The 10,886-nt window shown below is 32.3% G+C and overlaps 1 protein-coding gene across 1 annotated transcript; it reads left to right on the top strand.

The window, feature by feature from the left end:
• The first annotated feature begins 1,671 nt into the window (after positions 1 to 1,671).
• Positions 1,672 to 5,193, top strand: LOC123195351 (uridine nucleosidase 1). The gene is made up of 9 exons (XM_044609057.1): positions 1,672 to 1,893; positions 2,370 to 2,485; positions 2,603 to 2,662; positions 3,040 to 3,222; positions 3,331 to 3,435; positions 4,146 to 4,242; positions 4,345 to 4,452; positions 4,568 to 4,703; positions 4,822 to 5,193. The coding sequence occupies exons 1-9, from the start codon at positions 1,800 to 1,802 to the stop codon at positions 4,928 to 4,930; spliced, it is 1,008 nt and encodes a 335-aa protein (XP_044464992.1). The 5' UTR covers positions 1,672 to 1,799; the 3' UTR covers positions 4,931 to 5,193.
• The last annotated feature ends 5,693 nt before the right edge of the window (positions 5,194 to 10,886 follow it).

The raw sequence follows: 10,886 nt of genomic DNA, 5'->3' as shown, positions 1-10,886 counted from the left end.
TTTATAATTGAAGTTGAAGTTTCCGTCTATAAATTTCAAAATAACAACATGTGGTCAACAATCTGGTTCCCTAACTTTGGTAGATGCCTCATCACATGACATTATAGGATAAGACTGAGTTGAACTGGCAATGGCATTACCATTACTATAATGTATTTGTTTTATAATATGGTTCAGTATTCCTCTTGGGTCACAACGTCATCATCAATGATGTAAATTGGTTGAAATCGAGCAAAATTTTTTGCTCAATTTTGATATATGAATTATCGGGAACTACAATCATAAAAAAAAAGAGAATATATTTTATGAAAATGTAATTATAATATTTTAAATTTTGAGAGGATGACTGTCAATTCTAAAATATAAAAATTTTATATTGCAGAAAAATAACTTTTTAAAACTAAATTAAAAGAAAATTATCAATTTTTAAAATTAAAGTGAAAAAGATAGGTAGATTTTTATATTTTTAAATAAAATCATTAAATGATATTTTTATCATTTACACTAACAACAAAAGTTAATAGAATTTGAAAGATAGATAAATATTTAAATTTTAAAAAAATTGCAGGCATTAACTTATAATAAACAAAACCTTGGATGAGAATAAGTCTTATGGCCTTCGTGAATTATTATAGGAGTAATGATACAATATTAGAATAACAACTTCATGTATGTAACCTTATTATTACTCTTTTTAACGACTTTTTTAGGTTTGAATGTGGGTTTAAATTAGGTAGTTATAGTTAGTTTTGAAGAAGGTCGAGCATAAACAATTTATGATTAAGGGGCATAGGTTGTTAGTCATGTAGTTATGCCCCATGCCATGGACTCACATGTTTGGATCAAGTTATCATACATTATTTATTGATTTATTCGAAAAATATACCTTCCGTAATATTTATCTTAATGATGTTGAAATATACGTTTATAGATCAACTCTACATTCATAAAAATTAGTTCAATTTAACGTGAATATACTTTAAACTCAATAAAAACAAATTTACAATTTAATTACCAAAACAACCGTAAAATCCATTCGTCATAACTTTAATGTTAAAATAAATACACTAATTTTCAACCATAATATTGAGATAATTCACTTTAACACATTATTTTATCGTCAATATGTATATTGAATTAAATAAAATATTGTAACAAATATTTTTTCTTATAATTATACTGAAATATGATTCGAATATTCGAAAATAAGCTTAACAATATAACATCGTAAGAAAATGTAGTCAATAAAGATTAGCAATGGAAAAAAACGAAAGCGAAGATAAAAGAGATAGACAACAAATACACCTTGTAGGTTTTCAAAGGTGAATGTGGTTGAATTACGTTAAAAATTGAATTAAAAATTTGAAAATTACAATTAACAACTAAAAATTTGATTTTTACGCAACGGTATATTCTTTATTTAAACTTTTAAATTAATAATTAATTTTGTCTAACCCTAAACAAATAATTATTTTAATTAATTATCTTAATTAACATAGAATCCAAAACGGAAGAAGTTGGAGGATTCAGATCCAATCAAAATCTGCAGCTGTTACAAAGCGAATCGCGCAAGCAAAGATGGAAAGCTTTTTAATAATAATAAAAAAATAATTATTAATATTGGACCGCACTAGTCCACCTACACCTAACCCCGTCTCAGAACAGTGGTGGGTGGGTGGGTGGGTGTTAGTGGTGGTGACGAAACACAGCTTAAACCTATTTCTTTATTCTTCTTAGTTCTTAAATAACGAGGTTTCAATTTCATTCTCATTTCACTGTCCCAAAATTCTGCTTCGATCATGACAAAAATGAATTGTGACGGTGGGATCCTCGACGCTCAACCTTCTTCTGTTCCGCCTTCCAAGCTCATTATCGACACTGATCCTGGAATCGGTTTGTTTTACACTTCTTTTTCTGTTTGGCTCCTGGGAAATGGAAGAAACTAGTTTAATTTCGTTTTTCATTTGGATCCTGATTTACCCACCTGCAAAACGTGGGGAAATTTTATTTTGTCAATAAAGGAAGTCACTGATTGCTTAGCATTTGGAAATATAGTGTTTTTTTTGTAAGTTCCTTGTGTTTGATTAAATATTGTTCATAATAAAGGCAATTGAAACTATGATAACATATGCTAAATGAGTTAGTCAATCATCTTTGTATACGATGAAAACAATGGTACTTTGGGAATTTTCTAACCTGTAAAAATAATTGATAGGTCAATTTCTTGGAAAAAGTCAGCCTTTCTCTATATTATTTAATAAAATGATTAGCAGAGTTTGGGGATTTTTATTTAACTTTTCATCTACGTGGATGTGTATTTGTTTTGAGTTGTGATGCCACTAGATGAAGGATATTTATTGATTTAACAGATGATAGCATGGCTATCTTGATGGCTTTTCAAACTCCGCAGTTGGAGATCTTAGGGTTGACAACAATCTTTGGTAATGTTACCACAGAAGATGCCACTCGCAATGCATTGCTTCTGGTATTTTTTTTAAAATTTTATCAGTTGACCACCTTGTTTAATTCTTGGGTTTTAATTTTTAAATGCTTTTGAACATATATATGATCAAATTCCTAATTTTGATGTGCAAAAGGATAGTGTGAGATCGCAGGGTGTCCGGGTGTCCCTGTTGCTGAGGGCAGCCCAGAACCTTTGAAGGTAATTGTTAAGATATATTTCATGTCTCCTCTGTGTTAGTTGGCACGCTTGATGTGTTAATATTAGGAAAAAAGGGTTCTTGATAGTGTGCTTTTAGTTTCTATTTATGCCATATGATAGTACTCACCAAGTACTCTATGGGGGGTTTTTTTTTTTTGAAATCTCACACCTTGTCACTTTGCTTTGTTAAATTACTTTTGGCTGTTTAGTTCTAGTGAAGAGATTTTTATGGTCTTCTTGTTTTGTTTTGTATTTTTTTTTTTTTGGATTTCATTTACTTATTTTTATATCTTATCACTGGCTAATTTGGATGTCTTTTTCCAAACCCTTTAAGTGACCATTCCTTGTATCCTGCTGACTCTGTTTTCCTGTAAAAGGGAGGAATGCCACGTGTTGCTGACTTTATTCATGGCTCTGATGGATTGGGAAATATATATCTACCTCCACCGAAGTCAAAGAAATGTGACAAGAGTGCATCAGAATTTCTGGTTGAGAAGGTCTTAGAATATCCTGGTGAAGTGTCTATACTTGCACTTGGACCGCTAACAAACTTGGCTTTGGTAAGGTTTTGGTTTATATGTCTGTGTGTCTGTGTTTCCAATTTTACTTGCAGCATTTTAATTGTTCCAGCACTTTAAAATTAATTCCTAAGGTGTTTATGAAATCAGGCTATCAAAAGGGACTCTTCCTTTGCTAGCAAGGTGAAAAGTATTGTTATACTTGGTGGTGCTTTCTTTGCTCTGGGAAATGTAAATCCTGCTGCTGAAGCAAATGTAAGTGCTAGCCTTTCAAAAATTCATGGTTGTTTCCCCAAGAAAGAAATAAAACAGACCTCTCTGGTCCAGACAGTTGCTTTGAGTTGCAAGTTTGGCTATATCGTTTTGATTACTCATCAGACATATGAGTTTATTACGATACGTATTTCTATTCAATCTGATAATTCACCAAATACAGGACAACAACGTATTAGTCTAGTCCATACATTCCAATCCAGTCAAGTCACAGAGAATTAGTCTAGTTAGCCCTTTGTGCTGAGCAGAGCCAGAAGTTCTTAATATGAGCTTCAATCTAGTCAAGTCCCAGAGAATTAGTCCAATTTAGTCTTATGTGCTGGAAAGAGCCAAAAGTTCTCAACATTAGCTTCAGTAGCACGAGAAGTACACCTATTTCCTTGACAGAGTCCTCGTATAATAGAACTAAGAAGAGCTCAAACATTAAAATTTATGATAGTAAACCAATTTTTGTTTGAAGATTTAAGTAGGTTGCTTGCTCTCGAGTTTTGAGAAGTTTCAATTTAATACTGAACTGTTACTGTTTTTTGTTTCCAAGTATTGCCATGTAATTCTCTTTTAACTCTTTAAGAAGTCAAAAAGTTCTCATTGCTGCAAATGACACCATTATACATGTAAAAAGTTCAGCAATAGCACATGATGGTGAGCTGTTATTGCAAACCATTTAGAAACTTAATTCACTGAACTTTCAGATTTATGGAGATCCAGAAGCAGCGGATGTTGTGTTTACCTCTGGGGCAAGCATTATTGTGGTTGGAATAAACATTACAACACAAGTGAAAATGACAGGTCAAACTTCTCAATTTACATCATCTCCTGGACATGCTTCCTATGTATTATTAAATATAAAAATAATGACATTCCGATGGTTGAATTTATCTTATGCACTAGATGCTGACTTGCTTGAATTAGCGGAATCTAAAGGGAAGTACGCCAAACTACTTAGTGACATGTGCAAATTTTACAGAGATTGGCATGTTAAGTCTGATGGTGTCTATGGTAATCTTCAATTCATAAGTTTGACGAATCTATAGTTATTTCTTTTGAGGCTTCAGCATCCTTTTTCATTTATTTTTTTGAATTCTTTTGTTGACTTTTTGAAGTTTGATTTCAGGGATTTTCCTTCATGACCCGGTTAGTTTTGTGGCTGTAGTTCGCCCTGATCTCTTCACATACAAGAAGGGAGTTGTGAGGGTTGAGACGCAGGGCATAAGCGTTGGACATACGCTAATGGATCAAGGATTGAAAAGGTATGTTCAGCTTCCTCTTTTAAGCATATTAAAAAAAATGTTTCCAATAGGAACATATAGAACTGGGTTTGATTTGTAAATCTATTATCACCATTAATGACACTGCTTCGATATGTAGATGGAATGGAAGCAACCCATGGACTGGTTATTCCCCTGTTTCAGTTGCCTGGACGGTCAATGTTGATGAAGTACTTGATTATATCAAAAAATTGTTGATGAAACCATGAAAGCCGCTGGTACAATATGTCTACCATATCTCAAAGATGATGTTGAAATCTGAAAGCTAATGGTGGGTTGTGTGTAAGATCTACCAGAACCCTGTTTGTCTTCTTTTCTCGGTGGTTTAGTGACAACCCAAGTTCTTGGTTTGGGGGCGGATAACTGGTTTCTTCTTGATGAAATTTATCTCACTCTTTCCATGAATATGTAAAAATACTCAAAATAATACTCAAATCAATAAAACATTCTCCGAATATCTGTGCTTCGTTTATTCATGTTGGTATTTTTGTTCATTTGTATCATACTTGTTAACTTGTTGGAATCGTCAAGTGAAATGACCAGACACTCAAGCATGTCGTATTATAGGATCAATGTATGTGGATTCAGTTATAAATGTTTTGCATGGTTGAGACCATACGGAATACTATCACTTCGAAATCAATTGATAATTGATCAAATATAAGATACAATTAAGCTTATACTAATAACCCAGCATTTTTGACACTCATTACCTTACATATGTGTTTGGTGCAGTTGACCGATAATATTTATTATTAAGATAAATTATTTAAAAGATTATCGGATATTAATAATGTGTTTGATAAAATTAATATGTATAATTAATTATTATATTATATTAATAATTATGAAAAATCTGAAATGTTATTATAATAAAATTAAAATTATCATTTAATAATTAATATTATTATTTCTATTATTTGTTATATCATATTACTAATAAAAAATTATATAAAAAAATAAAAAATAGGGTAATTAATTAAAATAAGCAAAATTTTAAGCGTTTATTCGTTTTTAGGCCACCCTAGAAAAGTTTTACCAAAATAAACAAACCGTATTTTTTTTACCTTTTTTACCCTTATGTTGAAAAACCAAGTAAAAATATTTTTTCTAAGAATGTGCGTTGGTTTATGGTGATTACGATGGTGGCTAGGGATTTTACACTGAAACTCTAAATATGTCGAATTATATATATGAATGTTTTTGAATGTTTCGAACGCTTAAAATGATGTAGTTTCAATGTTAATGGATGTCTGGAAGTGTAGTGTAACATCCCTCCCTAGTAGTACTACCCACCGAAGGAGAAATGTTACGAATTAATATTCGTAGCGTCTATTTTTTTCTTTTTAAAAATACTTTACAATAAACGCATCATTAAAAGTGTTTAGGAAGTATTCCAAGAAAACTAAAAATCTGGAAGCGAATAAAAGATGTATATACTCATATGAAGACTCATCTGAAAGTATCTAAAAACAGGGAGTAATCATATGTAACTGTATCATAATCTCAAAAAGTCAAAAGTCGATAAAAACATGCCACTGTATGCATGTAATATAAACCAGCGATAACCTGCTCCAGTCGGATCTACCTACACTGACCTGACCCTGCCTCGCAGCTACCTCGATCACCTGTACCTGCAATCAGGAAAGAAAAGGGAGTGAGTGATAAGAACACTCAGTAAGGGGAAAGAATCAAGTAAACTATCCTCTTTTTTTTCCTGTTCTAACTCACTTTTGGGACTCAACTTCACATCTTAACCTTTATAAGAGATTGAGGGGATAATTTAGTTCACTCTTTACTATTTGGGTCATACTTTGTCCCATCTGGTGTCTATTTAATATTTTCTGTAAGCTAACTATAGGGATTTGACACTTTTCTAAGCTCAAGCTCTTTTTCTTTCACTACACTATTTCTGAATCTGAATTGAGCTCTACTGCGAGCGGACCCTACTAGGAGTCTATGTCCTACTACGGACGTGTCCTACTGTGGACGTGCCCTACTGCGGGCGGTGTAGTGTAAAGTGCCCCCTCATAGTTTATAGCATGCATGCGGGTCTTATATCTTACTAATTTTTCTTCCATTTAAATTTATTCATAACGCACCAGACATTACTCTTAAGACGACCCCTAAATCTTGAGCCCCAATTTCTTTTTCTTGTTTTTCTTTCTTTTTCTTTTCTTCTTTTCTTCTTTTCTTTCCTTTCCTTTCCTTTCCTTTCTTTCCTTCTTCCTTTTCTTTCTTTCTTTCTTTATTTCTTTCCTTCTTTCTTTCTTGCCCAGAATTATGAAACACTGTTTACAGAACAGTCATTTAACAGGGCAGCCTTCTTTTTCATACAATTTAACATCTCAAACGGTTCCTAATTCATACAAGCTATATATCGTTGAAAAGAGGATTCAAAGATCTTTCCAACGAGCTATAATAACACTCATAATTCAATAGATAAGACAGTCAAAACGTGAGCTAAACTCAGTGATAAAATTACGACATATTGTTCACAGAACAGACATTTAGCAGGGCAGCATTCTTTTCATACGATTTAACAGCCCAAACGGTTTCTAATTCATACAAAATTTATATCGTTGAAAAGAGGATTCAAAGATCTTTCCAACAAGCTATAATAGCACTCATAATTCATTCAATCAGGCAGTCAAAACAGCAGATAAATTCAGTGGCAAAAACTGCCTCCCCTGTTTATTTGATAAAGCAGTCCTTTCGGTTTATACAATCTTTAACAGTCCAAATGATCTCTAATTCATACAAGCTATATATCATTGGAAATATCATTCAAAGAGATTTCCAACAAGATATAATAGCACTCATAATTCATCAAATAAGGCAGCCAAAACATGGGACGAACTCAGTGGCAAAATTGTAAATATTATACAACTTTCTGCCATGAACAAAATCACATACATAGACATCCCAAATGGCAAAACAATATTCCTCAACATCAAAATCAACATTTATAACATAGATCTAAGGAACCAAAAGCCTAAAACATGTGACATATCAAGGAGGAAACCCCTTACCTTATTTCAAGCCAAATCTTTGCAAGTTGGCTTCCTCCTCTTTGTTTTGCTTCCTTTATCATCAAGATCACTTTAAATCAATACCAAAACACACTAACATATTCATATAACATGCATATAAACATAGATGAAAGGAGAAAGAAGGAGATCTTTGGTTACCAAAGCTTCCAAGTGCTTCCTTTTCTTTTCTTTTCTTTTCTTATCTTCCAACTCCCTCAAATCCTTCCTTTTTCTTCAAGAAAGCAAAGGAAAAATATGAAGAATGGTGGCTGCTGGAGCTTTACGGGAAAAGAATATGATAGAAAACAAATGGGATGAGCTGCCTTTGTTGACTTTACTCTCCCTTTATCTAAGCTTTATCTCCCTTTTTCTCTTTCTCTTTTTTTTTTTTGTTTTTTTTTTGTATTTATTTACATATGTATATTTATATAAATGCCCCCATACATAACATATATATATATATTTAAAACATTGGAAGTATCGCAAAACAGGGTTAAAAGACGTAAATGCCCCTAAAACATACCTGAGGGTATTATATGTAGCCGTTGAGAGACAAAAGCGCGCAAATTTATAGTGTCACGCAAACTGCGCAAATCGCGCAAACATTGTTTACACCACGCAAACTTGTTCACATCACGCAAACACTGATTACATCGCGCAAAAGTAGATATCATAGTCTGTGAACAGTATTTTTTGCGCGATTTGCAAGCAGTTTGCACAGCACTGTTCACAGTTTGCGCGATACTGTTCACAGTTTGCTCTTTTGTCTCTCAACGGCTACACTTCTAGGCATCCATTAACATCGAAACTACATCATTTTAAGCGTTCGAAACATTCAAAAACATCCATATACATTCGACATATTTAGGGTTTCACTGTAAAATCCCTAGCTACCATCGTAACCGCCATAAACCGACGCATATTCTCAGAAAAAATATTTTTACTTGGTTTTTCAATATAAGGGTAAAAAGGGTAAAAAAAATATGGTTTGCTTATTTTGGTAAAACTTTTCTAGGGTGGCCTAAAAACGTATAAACGTTTAAAATTTTGTTTATTTTAATTAACTACCCTAAAAAATAATATGGTCTTCAAAATAGTTATTGTTATAAAATTTGGTTAAAACAAGAAGTTTTATCACTTTTAAGATCAAACTAATTATACTATATAAGATAAATTTTGAATTCAATGACTGACTCTATAATTATTGAATTAGATAAGTCAAAAATTTGATTTTGATATATCGTCAGAAAAAATTTGAACTATACTCTTTTATATATGTAATATTCTCTTTTGTCACTCAAACTATTTCTTAAGGGGGTAATCTTTCTCCATCCACTTTACAAGAGTGATTTTGAAACTAGAACTCCCACCAAACCCTACAAAATTACAAATCTATGTGAAGCCGGAAATTCAACTTCATAGGTTACAAGCATAAATCAAACAAGCTATGTCTATAATATAGTTATTGGTCGATGATACACTCTTGAAAATGATGTGAATATGAGAGTGTGTTAGACAACTTGTATATGCGTACCTCTAGTATTATAGGTCTGGCTCTTTTCCCATAAGTCCTTTTACAACCTCTCGTAACGGTTTTTTGTATTTATAAGACCGTTATTACATTGTTTTAGTTGTTGTTATACAAGGCGGTGGGGTGGCGATGAATCTGATGAGTAAAGTGGTAGACTTGGTGCTGATGGGGACTAGAACGCGTGCCAAACGATAATGGAGACGATGAATCTAATGAGTAAAGTGGTAGACTTGGTGCTGATGGGGACTAGAATGCGTGCCAAACGATAATGAAGACAATTTTTTGCAATGGCGAGTTGCGTCCACTGCCAAACGTGTTGGCAGAGTTAGATGTTGTGTCAAAATCTAGCGTACTCAACGGTGCATCTCTTTCCATTAAGTTGAGAATGGTTAATTTTGCACCCTTGAAATGGAATAGTAGCGAAGCCACATGAGAGCTTATTTGACGTGGATGACTAGTTTGTTCTTTAGAGCAGTGAAACAATAAGCAACAAGTCCACGAGGGGAGTTCGAAATGACAGATATTATAATACCCACAGGCAATGTTTATAGATTTGAACGAAATTGTTCCACGAATGGTCGAATTAATTAACTATTTAAAAATAAAATTTTTAATGTAATTTATTATTAAATATATAATATAAATTATTTTAATATTAAAATAAACTCAGTTAAAATTGATTTAAGTTTGAAATATCATTAAAAATTTGATTATTTTATATTAATCGAATCAAACCTAGTTTTTTATTTGGTCTAACCTTTAAATTGTCTGGTTTAATATGGGCTAATTATAAGAACAATTTTCAAGCAAACCGAAATCGTTGGTCCACTCTAGTTATTAAAATGTAACACTATACTTTATATATATAACTTTGAATGAAATATGAATTCGAAGAGATGTATTGACTTAAAACTTCCTAAATATGCTTCTACATTATCTAATAATGAAATATAAAACAACCATACAAACATGATAAATTTAAACTTAAAAAGCTTGCAAAAAAGTGTTATAACTATAAATTGAATAACCTCACCCAAACATCAACTGATAACACATATCCATGTCTGGAAATACATAACCACTCAACAAATAAAAAGGTGCATATTTAGGAATAGATTAAATTAGTCACATGAATATTGACGAGATTGGAGATAAAATCCAAATTATTAGGTGAGATTAAGGCTAAATAGATCTCGGATGATTAATCTAGAGAGATGAGCAAACAAGTGGCAAATGGTCTTGAGGTAGACTTCCAAATGACATATGGTGTTTTAAGATTTAGAAGTCGAGTATGAATCTCGCAAGATTATGATTTAAAACAAGAGATATTAGCACAAACATATAATACATTTTACATAACCCACCGTGGAATGTAAAGATGTGTCATAATCTGAAAAAGAGTTTTTGGTGGTTTGGTGTGAAGAGTGATGTAGGTGATTATGTAATCAAATATCTCACATACCACCAGGTTAAGGTAGAACATTAAGAATCATCTAGGATGTTACAACTTCTTAACATATCATAGTGAAATTGGGAGCATATTTTCATAGATTTTATTGTAGGGCTTTTGAAAAGTAGCGCAGGTTATGATAAATCACCATC

Source organism: Mangifera indica, chromosome 1 (genome assembly GCF_011075055.1).
Source record: "Mangifera indica cultivar Alphonso chromosome 1, CATAS_Mindica_2.1, whole genome shotgun sequence".
NCBI classification, from domain to species: Eukaryota; Viridiplantae; Streptophyta; class Magnoliopsida; order Sapindales; family Anacardiaceae; genus Mangifera; species Mangifera indica.
This window is presented reverse-complemented; position numbering and strand designations above follow the sequence as displayed.

Excerpts from the sequence above, each read along its gene's own strand:
- LOC123195351 (XM_044609057.1), top strand. The coding sequence starts at position 1,800 with ATGACAAAAATGAATTGTGACGGTGGGATCCTCGACGCTCAACCTTCT. Across the intron at positions 1,894-2,369 it reads CGACACTGATCCTGGAATCG|ATGATAGCATGGCTATCTTG; the intron begins GTTTGTTTTACA and ends TTGATTTAACAG. Across the intron at positions 2,663-3,039 it reads GCAGCCCAGAACCTTTGAAG|GGAGGAATGCCACGTGTTGC; the intron begins GTAATTGTTAAG and ends TTCCTGTAAAAG.